The 22500-nt window shown below is 47.9% G+C and overlaps 1 protein-coding gene across 2 annotated transcripts in view; it reads left to right on the top strand.

The window, feature by feature from the left end:
- The window catches only part of klhl5 (kelch-like family member 5), a 38402-nt gene that overhangs the window by 7891 nt on the left and 8011 nt on the right, over positions 1 to 22500 (top strand). The window contains exons 3-9 of one of the 2 annotated variants that reach the window (XM_058384638.1): positions 1362 to 1498; positions 1607 to 1803; positions 2953 to 3165; positions 7526 to 7712; positions 7805 to 8029; positions 8159 to 8321; positions 8485 to 8697. In XM_058384638.1, the coding sequence (XP_058240621.1) occupies positions 1362 to 1498; positions 1607 to 1803; positions 2953 to 3165; positions 7526 to 7712; positions 7805 to 8029; positions 8159 to 8321; positions 8485 to 8697 (1335 nt within the window). The remainder of the gene's footprint in view (positions 1 to 1361; positions 1499 to 1606; positions 1804 to 2952; positions 3166 to 7525; positions 7713 to 7804; positions 8030 to 8158; positions 8322 to 8484; positions 8698 to 22500) is intronic. The other variant, XM_058384640.1, reaches the window with a different exon arrangement.

The following is a 22500-nucleotide window of genomic DNA, read 5'->3' as shown; positions in this document are numbered from 1 at the left end:
CTTCATTAACCGCAGCTTGGGTCAAACGCCCGTGGTTCCTCTTTCGCTCTGAAATTTCAGTCCATTTAGCGCGCCTGTAGCTAACTATATTACTAACACTTTATATTTTCATCTTTAGCCTTAAATTGGTTGTGCTAAGGGAAAGAAAATCCATATTTACATTGGCACTAACACATCAGATGTTTATTTGCTTTATTTTTTTGGTTTTGTTTCCTTGTTTTATAGATTTGTTCTGAACCACAGTGGACTGTATTGCACTGTCCAGTGGATGTATAGATGGATGGATGGATAAATGAATGAATAATTAAGTAGCCTGCACAGCTGGGTCTCTGAGATTTCCCATCACTGCCTGCTGCTGAGTTACTGACTGATTTATTACAGACTCTTAATGCTGTTTAAACACAAAAGCCTCATAAAACCGCCTTCGTTTCAGCACTCGCTACTGTTCAGGAGACCGCAGGAAGAAAGGAAGCATGTTATACATCATCTGCTGACATGTTCCCACCAAACACACACACACACACACACACCTTCACAAACTCACACACGTGCACAAACACCTTCACACACACACACACACCTTGTACCTGTGTTTCTTTTTATACCACAGTCATTAATGATCATTCTGCCTACGATCATCAGACTAATAGATTTAAGGCTGCAAGCTGTGTGTGTGTGTGTGTGTGAGAGAGAGAGAGAGATTACTGTGATGACATGATAATGCTGAATTCAGCTCTAGAGTTAAATCTCTAGGTTTCAGTACTAGTGAAGGGAGCGTGGCTTCAAAGTTTTTGTTCCAGTAGAGAAGGCGTGGCTTCAGTGTTTTAGTTCTAGTGAAGGAGGCGTGGCTTCTATGTTTCTATTCCAGTGGAGGAGCGGGGCTTCCGTGTTTCAGTTCGAGTGGAGGAGGCGTGGCTTCTATGTTTCTGTTCCAGTGGAGGAGGCGTGGAGGAGGCGTGGCTTCTATGTTTCTGTTCCAGTGGAGGAGGCAGGGCTTCCATGTTTCAGTTCTAGTGAAGGAGGTCTGGCTTCTATGTTTCAGTTCGAGTGGAGGAGGCGGGGCTTCTATGTTTCAGTTCTAGTGAAGGAGGTGTGGCTTCTGTGTTTCGGTTCTAGTGAAGGAGGTGTGGCTTCTATATTTCAATCCCTCTGAAGGAGGTGTGACTTCTATGTTTTAATTCTAGTGAACGAGATGTGGCTTATTAATATATATTATTAAAGGGCGTGGTTCTGTTTCAGTTCCACTAAAGGAAGTTTTAATTCTCTTTAAAGCCGGCAGATGATAAACACCTAATTTCTCTCATTCTGATAATAATGAATTATCCCCCTTCTCTCTCTCTCTCTCTCTCTCTCTCTCTCAGGTTAGTCTTGTCCTCCGTATCCGACTACTTTGCAGCCATGTTCACCAGCGACGTCCGAGAGGCCAAGCAAGAAGAGGTGAAGATGGAGGGAGTGGACCCAGATGCATTGTGGGTGTTGGTTCAGTACGCATACACGGGTAAGAGAGTGTTTTGTATTTTATGACTTGCTACTAATTCATTATGGAAATCGTCGTCACTGATTCTCTCTCTCTCTCTCTCTCTCTCTCTCTCTCTCTCTCTCTCAGGGCGGTTGGAGTTGAGAGAGGACACCATCGAGTCTCTGCTGTCGGCAGCGTGTTTGCTGCAGCTCTCGGCCGTGGTTCAGGCCTGCTGTAGCTACCTGATGAAACAGCTGCATCCGTCTAACTGCTTAGGAATCCGCTCATTTGCCGACGCCCAGGGCTGCCAGGACCTGCACAAAGTAGCCCACAACTACACCATGGTACACACACACACACACATTTAAGAGAATACATTTTGAGCACACAGAGGCAGGTTATAACCGCTGACCGTCTGCAGTATAATTGACCCCATTGTTGTGTAATAACGGCACAAGAGAAGGGAGGGTGTGTTCCAACACTCCCATAACAAGTGAAAAGCTCCTCACTGATTACTGTTTAAAGTTAAAGCTACTCTGAGGCGTGTTTTATCGTGGAAACGTGTGGACTATCTCGTCATTTTCGAGTCGGCGTCTGAGTCAGCTGGACGTTTTGTCTCGACGAATCCAGCATTCGTATTTTATCAAGACCCTTTTTTTTTTATGACACTGTACTCTCTAGATCACTGTTCTGCTGCAATATACTTTACTGCCATGTAGGGAGGGAGGGAGGGTGTGTGTGTGTGTGTGTGTGTGGGGGCTCATTACCACTTGCCTTTTCAGTTTCTCACTGTCTTTTCCTTTCGTTTTTTTTTCCACGGCCCCCAATCCACTTCCTGAAGGATGTATCCTCCTCCGTGGTTAATTATACCCGATCCCCTTCACCCCCCAGTTTCTAGTTTCTGTGTAAAGGAAAGTGTGTGTGTGTGTGTGTGTTTAATTGGTCATGCCGTTGCTCCCCTGGAGAAACTCTGGAGTCTCTCGTCTCATGTCTTACCGTCCCAGAGGATCACAAAAATTCCATCCCATAATAGCTTGTCTATGGTTACAGACTGAGGGGTTGTCATGGAGACGGTCTGGAAACCCTGCCTCATTTTCTTTCTGTTGTTCCATTTCCACTGCATCATTGACTCCTTCCTCGTCCGTGGCTCAGACCTGCTCGCTTCTTTCGCTCTCTCTCTCTCTCTCGCTCGCTCGCTCTCTCTCTCTCTCTCTTTCTCTCTGCAGTCATTCAGCTTAACAGATGAAGAAGATTCCAAAATATATTTGTATGATGTCATCATTTGGATTAAAAAAAAAAGATACACATATGATAAACTGCTCTTGCCTTATCAGCTGAGGTTACTGGTCAGATCTGTGAGAACTTTGAATGGGTGTGGCCTCATATTTACATAAACACGCCCCGTCATTGCTTTTTGCAGCAAGGTTTTTTTAACTTCAGATCCAGTGAATGAGAGAAGATAAAGTCTAACCTCATGCACTCTCTCTCTTCAGGAGCACTTCCTGGGTGTGATGAAGAATCAGGAGTTTCTGCTGCTCCCAGCGTGTGAGGTGGAGAAGCTCTTGGTGTCGGATGATATGAATGTTCCGGACGAGGAGACGGTGGTGTCCGCTCTGCTCAGCTGGGTGCGGTACGATTCCACCAGCCGCCAGTCACAGCTCCCTGCTCTGCTTCAACACGTCCGTCTGCCTCTGCTCAAACCCCAGGTCAGTCTGCTGTCCAGCAGGGCTGTTAGTCCATCTGGCCATCCATCCAGCCATCTGTCCAACCATCCATCCGTCCATCACAAAAACCAGCATGCTTGTCAAACAGTCCATCTATTACAAAAACAAACAGTTCCATCCATTCATCCTTCACAAAGACCAGCAGGCCTGTCATAGTCTCATCCATCCATCCATCCATCCATCCATCCACCCATCCATCCATCCACCTCATAGACCAGCCTGCGTGTCAGTCTCATCCAGCCATCCATCCATCCATCCACCCATCCATCCATCCACCTCATAGACCAGCCTGCGTGTCACAGTCTCATCCATCCATCCACCCATCCATCCATCCACCTCATAGACCAGCCTGCGTGTCACAGTCTCATCCATCCATCCAGCCATCCATCCATCCATCCACCTCATAGACCAGCCTGCGTGTCACAGTCTCATCCATCCATCCACCCATCCATCCATCCACCTCATAGACCAGCCTGCGTGTCACAGTCTCATCCATCCATCCACCCATCCATCCATCCACCTCATAGACCAGCCTGCGTGTCACAGTCTCATCCATCCATCCAGCCATCCATCCATCCATCCATCCACCTCATAGACCAGCCTGCGTGTCACAGTCTCATCCATCCATCCACCCATCCATCCATCCACCTCATAGACCAGCCTGCGTGTCAGTCTCATCCATCCATCCACCCATCCATCCATCCACCTCATAGACCAGCCTGCGTGTCAGTCTCATCCATCCATCCATCCATCCATACAAACATTTACCAACCAGCCTGGCAGTCACCATCCTTCCATCTCACCATTCTTTAGTCTATCCATCCATCCAATCATTCATCTATCCAACCATTCTTCCGTCTGTCAATTTATCCATCTAACCATTATTCCATTCTTCCATTAATCCATCCATTCATCTTTCCATCCATCCATCCCTTTATGCATACATTTTACCAAACAGAAGACCAACCTGACAGGCACCATCCATCCATTCATCTATCTATCCATCCAACTATTCTTTTGTCCGTCTGTTCGTCCGTCCAACCATCCATCCAATTGTCTATTCATTCATCCATTCTTCCATCCATCCAACCAATCTTTTGTCCATCCATCCATCCATCCATCCATCCATCCATCCAACCATTCTTTTGTCCATCCACCCATTCATTCATCCATCCATCCATCCAATCATTCTTTTGTCCATCCACCCATTCATTCATCCATCCATCCATCCAATCATTCTTTTGTCCATCTATCCATTCATTCATTCATCCATCCATCCATCCACCAACCAGACGGAGTCATCATCTATCCAGCCATGCATCTGTTCTTCAGAGATCCGCCTGCCTGTCACAGTCTCATTCATCCGTACATCCATCCATTCAACCTTCCATCCATTACTCACTTACAGTCCTCTTCACCCACTCATCATTCCAAAGGTCAAACTACCCCACCAGTCATAAATGACCAACCACTTGAACATGCCAGTCTGCCACTGGTCAGTCCCCCAGTTAGCCCCTCCCCCACGTCCCTCATTCTGATTCGTTATAAATTGTTCTCATTTTGTCGTTCCTCTTCTAACCAGTACAAACATGCAGGAGTGTCTGTGTGATGGCAGTATCAGGAGAGAGGGTCTGGGTTATTTAGACAGGATGTTCCTCCTCACACACTTTATTTATACACACACACACACACCCACACAAACTGCCTCAAGCAGCAACTTCTCCTATGTGGATTCATCTACCAGCTACAAAACACACACACACACACACACACACACACTATTGTGAAGCCTTGGGGGAATATGCCTATTAAAATAAATGAGGGGAAAAAACTTCTTCCTGCTAACTTATTTTTGTCTTGTCTAGTTCCGGCTAAGCTTTTTCACTCCTTCGTAGTTTGCTGAAATATAATTGTTTGACAGATTCTTGTCGTAAGCCACAGACTAAAAAAAAAACACTCCACACTTTTATTTATTTGTTTATTTAAGACCTTGTTGACTTGTTGAGCAGTTGATCAGACATGATGCACTGCGTCTAGCGTAAACAAGGCAGCAGAAGAGGTAGGAGTGTCGAGTCTTTTCTCCACGTCACCTCCCTGTCTCTAATTACCTTCTCTCTTCCTTCAGCTCACGTTACGTCTCCCTCCAACTCTCATCTCTGCCTTTGGACCGTCCTTCACTCTGTAAACTCCTGTGCAATTTTAACCACAGATTGCAATCGTGAAAGGGAAGAAGCGGAGATGATATTCAAATGTGTTTCGAGTGAGACATCGATTCAATCTAAATGGAAATTGCGACTTCTTTCATCCTCTTCCTGGAATTTTTTCCCCCCTCTCCGCCCCCGGCCTGGTCTGCAGCCTCCCTGATGAAATATGATATTAGACAGATCCCTTTGACGGATCGCCACAGCTGCCACCACGGCAAGGGCTTTACAGCAAAAAACACATCTGCATTTTGGGGGTTCTTTTTTTAGCAAAAAACAAGAAAGGGGAGGAACGTCTGAGCCATGATGGATGAAGGGATTGATGGGAACGAAGGGAAAGACGGATGGAAGGAGAGCTGAGTTTATGAAATCTGTAGCCTTGGTGCACCTGATGGATTTAATAAACACTGCGGTTTGGAGTCGGGGAATTTCTGTGACTCAGAATATGAAAATCTGAAATCATCAAGTTTCTGCTTTTTGGAAATATGATGTAAGAGTTTTACACACTGAATCCTCTTACAGCAACAAGGGATCTTCTTAACACTCACTCACAGATACATCCATCCATCCATCTATCTATTCACCACATAGACCAACCTTCCTGTCATAATCTCATCCATTCATCACATAGACAACCCCCCCCTTCAGTCTTCTCCCCACAGTCTCCTTCATCCATCCATCCATCACATAGACCAAATAATTCCATTCATCTATCCACTCTTTTTAATCAACTACCAATCACTCACTTAAACATTCCTCTCTGTCAAACAGTTCCATCTCCTCCATCCATTCATCTATTCATTACCAACCTCCCTGGTCTCATTCATTCATCACATAGGTGAGCCTTTCACAGTCTCCTCCCCACTGTCTTCTCCATCCATCCATCCATCCATCCATTCATCCATCACAGAGACCAGCCTGCCTGTCAGTCTCCTCCATCCATCCATTTATCTATCCACCTATTCATCACACCCAACCTTCCTGTCTTAATTCCATCCATCCATCCATCGTATAGACAAGCCTCCCTTTCATTGTTCTTTATCCATCCATCCATTACATAAACCAACCTTCATGTCATAGTCTTATCCATTCATCACACAGACAAGCCTCCCTTTCGTAGTCTCCTCCCTATAGTCTCCTTTATCCATCCATCCATCCATCCATCCATCCATCCATGCATCCATCACATAGACCAACCTGCATGTCAGTCTCCTCCATCCATCCACTTATCTATCCATCCATCAATCACCTACACCAGCGTTCCTGTCATAGTCTCATGGTCTTATCCATCCATCTATCCAAGTCAGTTTCAAAAAAATTCTTCTTTCCTAATTAAACCCTCTTTTAAATTGTGATATAATGGAAAAATGTGATGCTGTAACAATAACTCATCACTCCAGTGTTGATTATTGTCCTATAACCATATGCCCCCCAGATGCTTCATACTTCATGCATGCACTTCCATACCTGGAACACTTCCTGTTTTCCCCTCGTGGGTGGTACTTTTCCTCAGTCTCTGGCCTGCTGTAACTCTGGTCTCGGATCGATGGACTTCTTCACTGAATCTCTTGGACTTCTTCCAGTTCAAGGGTCACGAAGGCATCAGTGTCTTTCAAACGCCACAAGCATGCGCCAAAAAACTTGAAAAAGGGTGGTAGGGGGCGGGGCTTCCAGAGAATTTCACATAATATCAACAGACTTATTTTTCTTATTATAAGAATGTTCACTTTCCCTTAAAACAGGAAATCGTTATTATAATAGAACACTAGCTAATGCTTTCTTCCAAACAGCTTTAGTGTCCTGGAAGGCTTAAGTGACTTTATTGGCCCCGAAGTCAGTGTGTGTGTTTGTGTGTGTGTGTGTGTGTGTGTGTGTGTGTTCACAGCCCGTCGCTGTGGGTGGGGATTAGACTTCATTACTTTGAGATTAGGACACGGAGCTGCAGCGTCTTTCTCATTAAACACCTTCCCGTCTTCTGGAGCGTGAAGAGAGAGAGAGAGAGAGAGAGAGATGGGGGGGTAGAGAATAATGATGTATTGTTAGCTGGGAGTTCTTGTTTTCCTTGGAGAACGTTCGTGTCTTAGGAAAGTCCGCATCAGAATGTAAAGTCCCAACTTGCTTTTTTATTTGATTTTTATTAGTTTTTAGGGGACATGGAGGCCAACCCCCTGCTGAGGGACAGTGTGGAGTGCCAGCGCTTGATCATGGAGGCCATGAAGTACCACCTGCTGCCCGAGCGCCGGCCGCTGCTGCAGAGCCCGAGGACGCGGCCACGGAAAGCCACGGTGGGGACGCTGTTCGCCATCGGAGGCATGGACGCCACCAAGGGTACACTGTACTCACGTGTACTTTATAAACCGGATCCTCATGTTTAAGCCAAATAAGCTAATCTGCGATTTCTTATTTTTTAATTTTTCTAGGAGCGACAAGTATGGAGCAGTACTGCGTACGGCGAGACACCTGGAGGCAGGTGGGCGTGCTGAGTGGGCGGAGACTACAGTTCGGCGTAGCAGTCATTGACCAGCGGCTCTACGTGGTGGGCGGACGCGACGGCCTCAAGACCCTTAACACGGTGGAGTGCTACAACCCGCGCAGCAACACCTGGAGCGTCATGCCCCCCATGGCTACGCACCGCCACGGTCTGGGTGAGCCGCCGAACTCTGACCTTTCACTGTGGGTGGGGTTGTGTTGCATGAGGTGTGTGTGTGGAGGTACAGATGATTTTGTGGGGTTTATACAGTACGTGTGTTGTGTAATATTGTGTGTGTGTGTAGGTGTAGCCGTGTTGGAGGGCCCCATGTATGCAGTAGGAGGTCATGATGGTTGGAGTTATCTGAGCACAGTGGAGCGCTGGGATCCTCAGGCCAGGCAGTGGAGCTTCGTCGCATCGATGGCCACGCCCCGGAGCACAGTGGGCGTCGCTGTGCTTAACAGCAAGTGTGTGCTCAGTATACACACACACACTATAAATGTCGGGACACATGATAACTTTTCTGGATTTCTTTTGATTGCCTTTATAATGTCTCGCTCTCTTTTCTTTTTCCTTCCTGTGTCTCCTCCCTCTCTCTCTCTCTCTCTCTCTCTCTCTCTCTCTCCGTAGGCTGTATGCAGTAGGAGGGAGAGACGGCAGCTCGTGTCTGAAGTCAGTGGAGTGTTTCGATCCTCACACTAACAAATGGAGTGCTTGTGCTCCCATGGCCAAGCGCAGAGGCGGCGTCGGCGTGGCAACCTGGAACGGCTTCCTGTACGCCATCGGCGGCCACGATGCCCCCGCGTCCAGCCTCACCTCCCGGCTCTCTGACTGCGTCGAGAGGTGAGGGGTCAATGGTCATGCTGGTGGCAGCATTTTTATTTCTTAGTGTGTTAAAAAGTGCCTGCATGAGTGAGACTAATAGAAGTGAATTCAGTGACTGAAGCAGAGTTTCTGTCCAACAGACTCCTACGTGTGTGTGTGTGTGTGTATGAGAGAGAGAGTGAGAGTATGTGTGAGAGAGAGAGAGAGAGAGAGAGGGAGTGTGTGTACGTTTGTGAGGGAATGAGAGTCTGTGTGTGAGTTTGTGTGTGTGTGTGTATATGAGGGAGTGAGAGTGTGTGTGTGTGTGTGTATATGAGGGAGGGAGTGTGTGTGTGTGTATATGAGGGAGTGAGAGCGTGTGTGTGTGTATATGAGGGAGGGAGTGTGTGTGTGTATATGAGGGAGGGAGTGTGTGTGTGTATATGAGGGAGTGAGAGCGTGTGTGTGTGTATATGAGGGAGGGAGTGTGTGTGTGTGTGTATATGAGGGAGGGAGTGTGTGTGTGTGTATATGAGGGAGGGAGTGTGTGTGTGTGTATATGAGGGAGTGAGAGCGTGTGTGTGTGTATATGAGGGAGGGAGTGTGTGTGTGTATATGAGGGAGGGAGTGTGTGTGTGTATATGAGGGGGGGAGTGTGTGTGTGTATATGAGGGAGTGAGTGTGTGTGTGTATATGAGGGAGTGAGAGTGTGTGTGTGTATATGAGGGAGTGAGTGTGTGTGTGTATATGAGGGAGTGAGAGCGTGTGTGTGTGTATATGAGGGAGTGAGAGCGTGTGTGTGTGTGTATATGAGGGAGTGAGAGCGTGTGTGTGTGTGTACATGAGGGAGTGAGAGTGTGTGTGTGTATATGAGGGAGTGAGAGCGTGTGTGTGCGTATATGGGGGGGGGAGAGCGTGTGTGTGTATATGAGGGAGTGAGAGTGTGTGTGTGTATATGAGGGAGTGAGAGCGTGTGTGTGTATATGAGGGAGGGAGTGTGTGTGTGTGTATATGAGGGAGGGAGTGTGTGTGTGTATATGAGGGAGGGAGTGTGTGTGTGTATATGAGGGAGTGAGAGCGTGTGTGTGTGTATATGAGGGAGGGAGTGCGTGTGTGTGTATATGAGGGAGTGAGGCGTGTGTGTGTATATGAGGGAGTGTGTGTGTGTGTATATGAGGGAGTGAGTGTGTGTGTGTGTATATGAGGGAGTGAGTGTGTGTGTGTGTATATGAGGGAGTGAGAGCGTGTGTGTGTGTATGAGGGAGTGGGAGTGGGTGTGTGTATATGGGGGAGAGAGTGTGGGGGTGTATATGAGGGAGTGAGAGTGTGTGTGTGTATATGAGGGAGTGAGAGTGTGTGTGTGTATATGAGGGAGTGAGAGTGTGTGTGTGTATATGAGGGAGGGAGTGTGTGTGTGTGTATATGAGGGAGGGAGTGTGTGTGTGTGTGTATATGAGGGAGTGAGAGTGTGTGTGTGTATATGAGGGAGTGAGAGTGTGTGTGTGTATATGAGGGAGTGTGAGTGTGTGTGTGTATATGAGGGAGTGAGAGTGTGTGTGTGTATATGAGGGAGTGAGAGTGTGTGTGTGTGTATATGAGGGAGGGAGTGTGTGTGTGTATATGAGGGAGTGAGAGCGTGTGTGTGTGTATGAGGGAGTGAGAGTGTGTGTGTGTATATGAGGGAGGGAGTGTGTGTGTGTATATGAGGGAGTGAGAGTGTGTGTGTGTATATGAGGGAGTGAGAGTGTGTGTGTGTATATGAGGGAGGGAGTGTGTGTGTGTGTATATGAGGGAGTGAGAGCGTGTGTGTGTATATGAGGGAGGGAGTGCGTGTGTGTGTATATGAGGGAGTGAGAGCGTGTGTGTGTATATGAGGGAGTGAGAGTGTGTGTGTGTATATGAGGGAGGGAGTGTGTGTGTGTGTATATGAGGGAGTGAGAGTGTGTGTGTGTATATGAGGGAGTGAGAGTGTGTGTGTGTGTATATGAGGGAGGGAGTGTGTGTGTGTATATGAGGGAGTGAGAGCGTGTGTGTGTGTGTATGAGGGAGGGAGTGTGTGTGTGTATATGAGGGAGTGAGAGTGTGTGTGTGTGTGTGTATATGAGGGAGTGAGAGCGTGTGTGTGTATATGAGGGAGGGAGTGTGTGTGTGTATATGAGGGAGGGAGTGTGTGTGTGTGTATATGAGGGAGGGAGTGTGTGTGTGTGTGTATATGAGGGAGGGAGTGTGTGTGTGTGTATATGAGGGAGGGAGTGTGTGTGTGTGTATATGAGGGAGTGAGAGTGTGTGTGTGTATATGAGGGAGTGAGAGTGTGTGTGTGTATATGAGGGAGTGAGAGTGTGTGTGTGTATATGAGGGAGTGAGAGTGTGTGTGTGTATATGAGGGAGTGAGAGCGTGTGTGTGTATATGAGGGAGTGAGAGCGTGTGTGTGTATATGAGGGAGGGAGTGTGTGTGTGTGTGTGTATATATGAGGGAGTGTGTGTGTATATGAGGGAGTGAGAGTGTGTGTGTATATGAGGGAGTGAGAGCGTGTGTGTGTGTATATGAGGGAGTGAGAGTGTGTGTGTGTATATGAGGGAGGGAGTGTGTGTGTGTGTATATGAGGGAGGGAGTGTGTGTGTGTATATGAGGGAGTGAGAGTGTGTGTGTGTGTATGAGGGAGTGAGAGCGTGTGTGTGTGTATATGAGGGAGGGAGTGTGTGTGTGTGTATATGAGGGAGTGAGAGTGTGTGTGTGTATATGAGGGAGTGAGAGTGTGTGTGTGTGTATATGAGGGAGTGAGAGCGTGTGTGTATATGAGGGAGTGAGAGCGTGTGTGTGTATATGAGGGAGGGAGTGTGTGTGTGTGTATATGAGGGAGGGAGTGTGTGTGTGTGTATATGAGGGAGGGAGTGTGTGTGTGTATATGAGGGAGGGAGTGTGTGTGTGTATATGAGGGAGGGGGTGTGTGTGTGTGTGTATATGAGGGAGGGAGTGTGTGTGTGTATATGAGGGAGGGAGTGTGTGTGTGTATATGAGGGAGGGAGTGTGTGTGTGTGTATATGAGGGAGGGAGTGTGTGTGTGTATATGAGGGAGGGAGTGTGTGTGTGTGTATATGAGGGAGTGAGAGTGTGTGTGTGTATATGAGGGAGTGAGAGTGTGTGTGTGTGTATATGAGGGAGTGAGCGTGTGTGTGTGTATATGAGGGAGTGAGCGTGTGTGTGTGTATATGAGGGAGTGAGAGCGTGTGTGTGTATATGAGGGAGTGAGAGCGTGTGTGTGTATATGAGGGAGGGAGTGTGTGTGTGTGTATATATATGAGGAGTGTGTGTGTATATGAGGGAGTGAGAGTGTTTGTGTATATGAGGGAGTGTGGGCGTGTGTGTGTGTATATGAGGGAGTGAGAGTGTGTGTGTGTATATGAGGGAGGGAGTGTGTGTGTGTATATGAGGGAGGGAGTGTGTGTGTGTATATGAGGGAGTGAGAGTGTGTGTGTGTGTATGAGGGAGTGAGAGCGTGTGTGTGTGTATATGAGGGAGGGAGTGTGTGTGTGTATATGAGGGAGGGAGTGTGTGTGTGTATATGAGGGAGTGAGAGCGTGTGTGTGTGTATATGAGGGAGGGAGTGTGTGTGTGTGTATATGAGGGAGGGAGTGTGTGTGTGTGTATATGAGGGAGGGAGTGTGTGTGTGTGTATATGAGGGAGGGGGTGTGTGTGTGTGTATATGAGGGAGGGAGTGTGTGTGTATATGAGGGAGGGAGTGTGTGTGTATATATGAGGGAGGGAGTGTGTGTGTGTATATGAGGGAGTGAGTGTGTGTGTGTGTATATGAGGGAGGGAGTGTGTGTATGTGTGTATATGAGGGAGTGAGAGTGTGTGTGTGTGTATATGAGGGAGGGAGTGTGTGTGTGTATATGAGGGAGTGAGAGTGTGTGTGTATATGAGGAGTGAGAGTGTGTGTGTATATGAGGAGTGAGGCGTGTGTGTGTGTATATGAGGAGGGAGTGTGTGTGTGTATATGAGGGAGGGAGTGTGTGTGTGTATATGAGGGAGTGAGAGTGTGTGTGTGTATATGAGGGAGGGAGTGTGTGTGTGTGTATATGAGGAGGGAGTGTGTGTGTATATATGAGGGAGTGAGGCGTGTGTGTGTATATGAGGAGTGAGGCGTGTGTGTGAATATGAGGGAGTGAGAGCGTGTGTGTGTATATGAGGGAGTGAGAGCGTGTGTGTGTATATGAGGGAGGGAGTGTGTGTGTGTATATGAGGGAGTGAGAGCGTGTGTGTGTATATGAGGGAGTGAGAGCGTGTGTGTGTATATGAGGGAGTGAGCGTGTGTATTTGAGGGAGTGAGAGCGTGTGTGTGTATATGAGGGAGTGAGAGCGTGTGTGTGTATATGAGGGAGGGAGTGTGTGTGTGTGTATATGAGGGAGTGAGTGTGTGTGTGTATATGAGGGAGTGAGAGCGTGTGTGTGTGTATGAGGGAGTGAGAGTGTGTGTGTGTATATGAGGGAGGAGTGTGTGTGTATATGAGGAGTGAGAGTGTGTGTGTGTATATGAGGGAGTGAGAGTGTGTGTGTGTATATGAGGGAGTGAGAGTGTGTGTGTGTGTATGAGGGAGGGAGTGTGTGTGTGTGTATATGAGGAGGGAGTGTGTGTGTGTGTGTATATGAGGGAGTGAGAGCGTGTGTGTGTATATGAGGGAGTGAGCGTGTGTGTGTGTATATGAGGAGGGAGTGTGTGTGTGTGTATATGAGGGAGTGAGAGTGTGTGTGTGTATATGAGGGAGTGAGTGTGTGTGTGTGTATATGAGGGAGTGAGTGTGTGTGTGTATATGAGGGAGTGAGAGCGTGTGTGTGTGTATGAGGGAGTGAGAGTGTGTGTGTGTATATGAGGGAGGGAGTGTGTGTGTGTATATGAGGGAGTGAGAGTGTGTGTGTGTATATGAGGGAGTGAGAGTGTGTGTGTGTATATGAGGGAGTGAGAGTGTGTGAGTGTATGAGGGAGGGAGTGTGTGTGTGTATATGAGGGAGGGAGTGTGTGTGTGTGTGTATATGAGGGAGTGAGAGCGTGTGTGTGTATATGAGGGAGTGAGGCGTGTGTGTGTGTATATGAGGAGGGAGTGTGTGTGTGTATATGAGGGAGTGAGAGTGTGTGTGTGTATATGAGGGAGTGAGAGTGTGTGTGTGTATATGAGGGAGTGGGGGTGTGTGTGTGTTTATGAGGGGGTGAGAGCGTGTGTGTGTGTGTATAGGAGGGAGTGTGAGTGTGTGTGTGTATATGAGGGAGTGAGAGTGTGTGTGTGTGTGTGTGTATATGGGGGAGTGTGAGTGTGTGTGTGTATATGAGGAGGGAGTGCGTGTGTGTGTATATGAGGGAGGGAGTGTGTGTGTGTATATGAGGGAGGGAGTGTGTGTGTGTGTATATGAGGGAGGGAGTGTGTGTGTGTATATGAGGGAGGGAGTGTGTGTGTGTGTATATGAGGGAGGGAGTGTGTGTGTGTGTGTATATGAGGGAGTGAGAGTGTGTGTGTGTATATGAGGGAGTGAGAGTGTGTGTGTGTGTATATGAGGGAGTGAGCGTGTGTGTGTGTATATGAGGGAGTGAGAGCGTGTGTGTGTGTGTATATGAGGGAGTGAGAGTGTGTGTGTGTGTATATGAGGGAGTGAGAGCGTGTGTGTGTATATGAGGAGGGAGTGTGTGTGTGTGTGTGTATATATGAGGGAGTGTGTGTGTATATGAGGGAGTGAGAGTGTGTGTGTATATGAGGAGTGAGAGCGTGTGTGTGTATATGATGAGTGAGTGTGTGTGTGTATATGAGGGAGGGAGTGTGTGTGTGTGTATATGAGGGAGTGTGTGTGTGTATATGAGGAGTGAGAGTGTGTGTGTGTGTATGAGGAGTGAGAAGCGTGTGTGTGTGTATATGAGGGAGTGAGAGTATGTGTGTGTGTATATGAGGGAGGGAGTGTGTGTGTGTATATGAGGGAGTGAGAGTGTGTGTGTGTATATGAGGGAGGGAGTGTGTGTGTGTGTATATGAGGGAGGGAGTGTGTGTGTGTGTGTGTATATGAGGGAGTGAGAGTGTGTGTGTGTATATGAGGGAGGGTGTGTGTGTGTGTATATGAGGGAGGGAGTGTGTGTGTGTGTATATGAGGGAGTGAGAGCGTGTGTGTGTATATGAGGGAGGGAGTGTGTGTGTGTGTATATGAGGGAGTGAGAGCGTGTGTGTGTATATGAGGGAGGGAGTGTGTGTGTGTATATGAGGGAGTGAGAGCGTGTGTGTGTATATGAGGGAGTGAGAGCGTGTGTGTATATGAGGGAGTGAGAGTGTGTGTGTGTATATGAGGGAGGGAGTGTGTGTGTGTGTATATGAGGGAGTGAGAGTGTGTGTGTGTATATGAGGGAGTGAGAGTGTGTGTGTGTATATGAGGGAGGGAGTGTGTGTGTGTGTATATGAGGGAGTGAGAGTGTGTGTGTGTATATGAGGGAGTGAGAGCGTGTGTGTATATGAGGGAGTGAGTGTGTGTGTATATGAGGGAGTGAGAGTGTGTGTGTATATGAGGGAGTGAGAGTGTGTGTGTATATGAGGGAGTGAGAGCGTGTGTGTGTATATGAGGGAGGGAGTGTGTGTGTGTATATGAGGGAGGGAGTGTGTGTGTGTATATGAGGGAGGGAGTGTGTGTGTGTATATGAGGGAGGGAGTGTGTGTGTGTATATGAGGGAGTGAGAGCGTGTGTGTGTGTGTATATGAGGGAGGGAGTGTGTGTGTGTGTATATGAGGGAGTGAGAGCGTGTGTGTGTGTATATGAGGGAGGGAGTGTGTGTGTGTGTATATGAGGGAGTGAGAGCGTGTGTGTATATGAGGGAGTGAGAGTGTGTGTGTATATGAGGGAGTGAGAGCGTGTGTGTGTGTATATGAGGGAGGGAGTGTGTGTGTGTATATGAGGGAGGGAGTGTGTGTGTGTATATGAGGGAGTGAGAGTGTGTGTGTGTATATGAGGGAGGGAGTGTGTGTGTGTGTATATGAGGGAGGGAGTGTGTGTGTATATATGAGGGAGTGAGAGCGTGTGTGTGTATATGAGGGAGTGAGAGCGTGTGTGTGTATATGAGGGAGTGAGAGCGTGTGTGTGTATATGAGGGAGTGAGAGCGTGTGTGTGTATATGAGGGAGTGAGAGCGTGTGTGTGTGTGTATATGAGGGAGGGAGTGTGTGTGTGTGTATATGAGGGAGTGAGAGCGTGTGTGTGTGTATATGAGGGAGGGAGTGTGTGTGTGTATATGAGGGAGTGAGAGCGTGTGTGTATATGAGGGAGTGAGTGTGTGTGTATATGAGGGAGTGAGAGTGTGTGTGTATATGAGGGAGGGAGTGTGTGTGTATATGAGGGAGGGAGTGTGTGTGTGTATATGAGGGAGTGAGAGTGTGTGTGTGTATATGAGGGAGGGAGTGTGTGTGTGTGTATATGAGGGAGGGAGTGTGTGTGTATATATGAGGGAGTGAGAGCGTGTGTGTGTATATGAGGGAGTGAGAGCGTGTGTGTGTATATGAGGGAGTGAGAGCGTGTGTGTGTATATGAGGGAGTGAGAGCGTGTGTGTGTATATGAGGGAGGGAGTGTGTGTGTGTATATGAGGGAGTGAGAGCGTGTGTGTGTATATGAGGGAGTGAGAGCGTGTGTGTGTATATGAGGGAGTGAGAGCGTGTGTATTTGAGGGAGTGAGAGCGTGTGTGTGTATATGAGGGAGTGAGAGTGTGTGTGTGTATATGAGGGAGGGAGTGTGTGTGTGTGTATATGAGGGAGTGAGAGCGTGTGTGTGTATATGAGGGAGGGAGTGTGTGTGTGTGTATATGAGGGAGTGAGTGTGTGTGTGTGTATATGAGGGAGTGAGTGTGTGTGTGTATATGAGGGAGTGAGAGCGTGTGTGTGTGTATGAGGGAGTGAGAGTGTGTGTGTGTATATGAGGGAGTGAGAGCGTGTGTGTGTATATGAGGGAGGGAGTGTGTGTGTGTATATGAGGGAGTGAGAGTGTGTGTGTGTATATGAGGGAGTGAGAGTGTGTGTGTGTATATGAGGGAGTGAGAGTGTGTGTGTGTATATGAGGGAGGGAGTGTGTGTGTGTGTATATGAGGGAGGGAGTGTGTGTGTGTGTGTATATGAGGGAGTGAGAGCGTGTGTGTGTATATGAGGGAGTGAGAGCGTGTGTGTGTGTATATGAGGGAGGGAGTGTGTGTGTGTATATGAGGGAGTGAGAGTGTGTGTGTGTATATGAGGGAGTGAGAGTGTGTGTGTGTGTATATGAGGGAGGGAGTGTGTGTGTGTATATGAGGGAGTGAGAGCGTGTGTGTGTGTATGAGGGAGTGAGAGTGTGTGTGTGTATATGAGGGAGGGAGTGTGTGTGTGTATATGAGGGAGTGAGAGTGTGTGTGTGTATATGAGGGAGTGAGAGTGTGTGTGTGTATATGAGGGAGTGAGAGTGTGTGTGTGTATATGAGGGAGGGAGTGTGTGTGTGTATATGAGGGAGGGAGTGTGTGTGTGTGTGTATATGAGGGAGTGAGAGCGTGTGTGTGTATATGAGGGAGTGAGAGCGTGTGTGTGTGTATATGAGGGAGGGAGTGTGTGTGTGTATATGAGGGAGTGAGAGTGTGTGTGTGTATATGAGGGAGTGAGAGTATGTGTGTGTGTATATGAGGAGGAGTGTGTGTGTGTATATGAGGGAGTGAGCGTGTGTGTGTGTGTGTATGAGGGAGGGAGTGTGTGTGTGTATATGAGGAGTGAGAGTGTGTGTGTGTGTGTATATGAGGGAGTGAGAGCGTGTGTGTGTGTATATGAGGAGAGAGTGTGTGTGTGTATATGAGGGAGGGAGTGTGTGTGTGTATATGAGGGAGGGAGTGTGTGTGTGTGTATATGAGGGAGGGAGTGTGTGTGTGTGTGTATATGAGGGAGGGAGTGTGTGTGTGTGTATATGAGGGAGGGAGTGTGTGTGTGTGTGTATATGAGGGAGTGAGAGTGTGTGTGTGTATATGAGGGAGTGAGAGTGTGTGTGTGTGTATATGAGGGAGTGGCGTGTGTGTGTGTATATGAGGGAGTGGCGTGTGTGTGTGTATATGAGGAGTGAGCGTGTGTGTGTATATGAGGAGTGAGAGCGTGTGTGTGTATATGAGGGAGGGAGTGTGTGTGTGTGTGTGTATATATGAGGAGTGTGTGTGTATATGAGGAGTGAGAGTGTGTGTGTATATGAGGAGTGAGCGTGTGTGTGTGTATATGAGGAGTGAGAGTGTGTGTGTGTATATGAGGGAGGGGGTGTGTGTGTGTGTATATGAGGGAGGGAGTGTGTGTGTGTATATGAGGGAGTGAGAGTGTGTGTGTGTATATGAGGGAGTGAGAGCGTGTGTGTGTGTATATGAGGGAGTGAGAGTGTGTGTGTGTATATGAGGGAGGGAGTGTGTGTGTGTATATGAGGGAGTGAGAGTGTGTGTGTGTATATGAGGGAGGGAGTGTGTGTGTGTGTATATGAGGGAGGGAGTGTGTGTGTGTGTGTATATGAGGGAGTGAGAGCGTGTGTGTGTATATGAGGGAGGTGTGTGTGTGTGTATATGAGGGAGGGAGTGTGTGTGTGTGTATATGAGGAGTGAGAGCGTGTGTGTGTATATGAGGGAGGAGTGTGTGTGTGTATATGAGGGAGTGAGGCGTGTGTGTGTATATGAGGGAGGGAGTGTGTGTGTGTATATGAGGGAGTGAGGCGTGTGTGTGTATATGAGGAGTGAGGCGTGTGTGTATATGAGGAGTGAGAGTGTGTGTGTGTATATGAGGGAGGGAGTGTGTGTGTGTGTATATGAGGGAGTGAGAGTGTGTGTGTGTATATGAGGAGTGAGAGTGTGTGTGTGTATATGAGGGAGGGAGTGTGTGTGTGTGTATATGAGGGAGTGAGAGTGTGTGTGTGTATATGAGGGAGTGAGAGCGTGTGTGTGTATATGAGGGAGGGAGTGTGTGTGTGTATATGAGGGAGTGAGAGTGTGTGTGTGTATATGAGGGAGTGAGAGCGTGTGTGTGTGTATATGAGGGAGTGAGAGTGTGTGTGTGTATATGAGGGAGTGAGAGTGTGTGTGTGTATATGAGGGAGGGAGTGTGTGTGTGTGTATATGAGGGAGTGAGAGTGTGTGTGTGTATATGAGGGAGTGAGAGTGTGTGTGTGTATATGAGGGAGTGAGAGTGTGTGTGTGTGTATATGAGGGAGTGAGAGCGTGTGTGTGTATATGAGGGAGTGAGAGTGTGTGTGTGTATAGGAGGGAGTGAGAGTGTGTGTGTGTGTGTGTGTATATGAGGGAGGGAGTGTGTGTGTGTATATGAGGGAGGAGTGTGTGTGTGTGTGTATATGAGGAGGGAGTGTGTGTGTGTGTATATGAGAGTGAGAGTGTGTGTGTGTATATGAGGGAGGAGTGTGTGTGTGTGTATGAGGGAGTGAGGCGTGTGTGTGTATATGAGGGAGGGAGTGTGTGTGTGTGTGTATATGAGGAGTGAGCGTGTGTGTGTGTATATGAGGAGGGAGTGTGTGTGTGTATATGAGGAGTGAGAGTGTGTGTGTATATGAGGGAGTGAGGCGTGTGTGTGTATATGAGGGAGGAGTGTGTGTGTGTGTATATGAGGGAGTGAGTGTGTGTGTGTGTATATGAGGGAGTGTGTGTGTGTGTATATGAGGGAGTGAGAGCGTGTGTGTGTATATGAGGGAGTGAGAGTGTGTGTGTGTATATGAGGGAGGGAGTGTGTGTGTGTGTATATGAGGGAGTGAGAGTGTGTGTGTGTGTATATGAGGGAGTGTGTGTGTGTGTATATGAGGGAGTGAGAGCGTGTGTGTGTATATGAGGGAGGGAGTGTGTGTGTGTATATATGAGGGAGGGAGTGTGTGTGTGTATATGAGGGAGTGAGAGCGTGTGTGTGTATATGAGGGAGGGAGTGTGTGTGTGTGTGTATATGAGGGAGTGAGAGTGTGTGTGTGTGTATATGAGGGAGGGAGTGTGTGTGTGTATATGAGGGAGTGAGAGTGTGTGTGTGTATATGAGGGAGGGAGTGTGTGTGTGTGTGTGTGTGTGTGTATATGAGGGAGTGAGAGCGTGTGTGTGTGTATATGAGGGAGTGAGAGCGTGTGTGTGTGTATATGAGGGAGTGAGAGCGTGTGTGTGTATATATGAGGGAGTGAGAGTGTGTGTGTGTATGAGTGTGTGTGTGTGTGTAAATGAGGGAGTGAGTGTGTGTGTGTACATGAGGGAGTGAGAGCGTGTGTGTGTATATGAGGAGTGAGAGCGTGTGTGTGTGTATATGAGGAGTGAGGCGTGTGTGTGTGTATATGAGGAGTGAGGCGTGTGTGTGTATGAGTGAGTGTGTGTGTGTATATGAGGAGTGAAGCGTGTGTGTGTGTAAATGGGGGAGTGAGAGGGTGTGTGTGTGTATATGAGGGAGTGAGAGCGTGTGTGTGTGTATATGAGGGAGTGAGAGCGTGTGTGTGTGTATATGAGGGAGTGAGAGCGTGTGTGTGTATATATGAGGGAGTGTGTGTGTGTATATGAGGGAGGGAGTGTGTGTGTGTATATGAGGGAGGGAGTGTGTGTGTATATATGAGGGAGTGAGAGCGTGTGTGTGTATATATGAGGGAGTGAGAGCGTGTGTGTGTATATATGAGGGAGTGAGAGCGTGTGTGTGTATATGAGGGAGTGAGTGTGTGTGTGTATATGAGGGAGTGAGAGCGTGTGTGTGTGTATATGAGGGAGTGAGAGCGTGTGTGTGTATGAGTGAGTGTGTGTGTGTATATGAGGGAGTGAGTGTGTGTGTGTATGAGTGAGTGTGTGTGTGTATATGAGGGAGTGAGAGCGTGTGTGTGTATGAGTGAGTGTGTGTGTGTATATGAGGGAGTGAGAGCGTGTGTGTGTATATATGAGGGAGTGAGAGCGTGTGTGTGTATATATGAGGGAGTGAGAGCGTGTGTGTGTATATATGAGGGAGTGAGAGCGTGTGTGTGTATATATGAGGGAGTGAGAGCGTGTGTGTGTATGAGTGAGTGTGTGTGTGTATATGAGGGAGTGAGAGCGTGTGTGTGTATGAGTGAGTGTGTGTGTGTATATGAGGGAGGGAGTGTGTGTGTGTATATGAGGGAGGGAGTGTGTGTGTATATATGAGGGAGTGAGAGTGTGTGTGTGTATGAGTGAGTGTGTGTGTGTATATGAGGGAGTGAGTGTGTGTGTGTATATGAGGGAGTGAGAGCGTGTGTGTGTGTATATGAGGGAGTGAGAGCGTGTGTGTGTGTATATGAGGGAGTGAGAGCGTGTGTGTGTGTATATGAGGGAGTGAGAGCGTGTGTGTGTGTATATGAGGGAGTGAGAGCGTGTGTGTGTATATGAGGGAGTGAGAGCGTGTGTGTGCGTATATGAGGGAGTGAGAGCGTGTGTGTGTGTGTGTATATGAGGGAGTGAGAGCATGTGTGTGTGTATATGAGGGAGTGAGAGCGTGTGTGTGCGTATATGAGGGAGTGAGAGCGTGTGTGTGTGTGTATATGAGGGAGTGAGAGCGTGTGTGTGTATATATGAGGGAGTGAGAGCATGTGTGTGTGTATATGAGGGAGTGAGAGCGTGTGTGTGTATATATGAGGGAGTGAGAGTGTGTGTGTGTATATATGAGGGAGTGAGAGCATGTGTGTGTATATATGAGGGAGTGAGAGCATGTGTGTGTGTATATGAGGGAGTGAGAGCGTGTGTGTGTGTATATGAGGGAGTGAGAGCGTGTGTGTGTGTATATGAGGGAGTGAGAGCGTGTGTGTGTGTATATGAGGGAGTGAGAGCGTGTGTGTGTATATGAGGGAGTGAGAGCGTGTGTGTGTGTATATGAGGGAGTGAGAGTGTGTGTGTGTATATATGAGGGAGTGAGAGTGTGTGTGTGTATATATGAGGGAGTGAGAGCGTGTGTGTATATATGAGGGAGTGAGAGTGTGTGTGTGTATGAGTGAGTGTGTGTGTGTATATGAGGGAGTGAGAGCGTGTGTGTGTATGAGTGAGTGTGTGTGTGTATATGAGGGAGTGAGAGCGTGTGTGTGTGTATATGAGGGAGTGAGAGCGTGTGTGTGTGTATATGAGGGAGTGAGAGCGTGTGTGTGTATATGAGGGAGTGAGAGTGTGTGTGTGTATATGAGGGAGTGAGAGTGTGTGTGTGTATATGAGGAGTGAGAGCGTGTGTGTGTATATGAGGAGTGAGTGTGTGTGTGTGTATGAGGAGTGAGAGTGTGTGTGTGTATATGAGGAGTGAGAGTGTGTGTGTGTATATGAGGGAGTGAGGCGTGTGTGTGTATATGAGGGAGTGAAGTGTGTGTGTGTATATGAGGAGTGAGGCGTGTGTGTGTGTATATGAGAGTGAGGCGTGTGTGTGTATGAGTGAGTGTGTGTGTGTATATGAGGAGTGAGAGCGTGTGTGTGTGTATATGAGGGAGTGAGAGCGTGTGTGTGTGTATATGAGGGAGTGAGAGCGTGTGTGTGTATATGAGGGAGTGAGAGTGTGTGTGTGTATGAGTGAGTGTGTGTGTGTATATGAGGGAGTGAGAGCGTGTGTGTGTATGAGTGAGTGTGTGTGTGTATATGAGGGAGTGAGAGCGTGTGTGTGTGTATATGAGGGAGTGAGAGTGTGTGTGTGTGTATGAGGGAGTGAGAGTGTGTGTGTGTATATGAGGGAGTGAGAGTGTGTGTGTGTATATGAGGGAGTGAGAGCGTGTGTGTGTGTATATGAGGGAGTGAGAGTGTGTGTGTGTGTATGAGGGAGTGAGAGTGTGTGTGTGTATATGAGGGAGTGAGAGTGTGTGTGTGTATATGAGGAGTGAGGCGTGTGTGTG

This window comes from Hemibagrus wyckioides, linkage group LG29 (genome assembly GCF_019097595.1).
Source record: "Hemibagrus wyckioides isolate EC202008001 linkage group LG29, SWU_Hwy_1.0, whole genome shotgun sequence".
Classification (NCBI taxonomy): Eukaryota; Metazoa; Chordata; class Actinopteri; order Siluriformes; family Bagridae; genus Hemibagrus; species Hemibagrus wyckioides.
The sequence above is the reverse complement of the archived record's forward strand: the minus strand, read 5'-3'. Positions and strand labels throughout refer to the sequence as shown.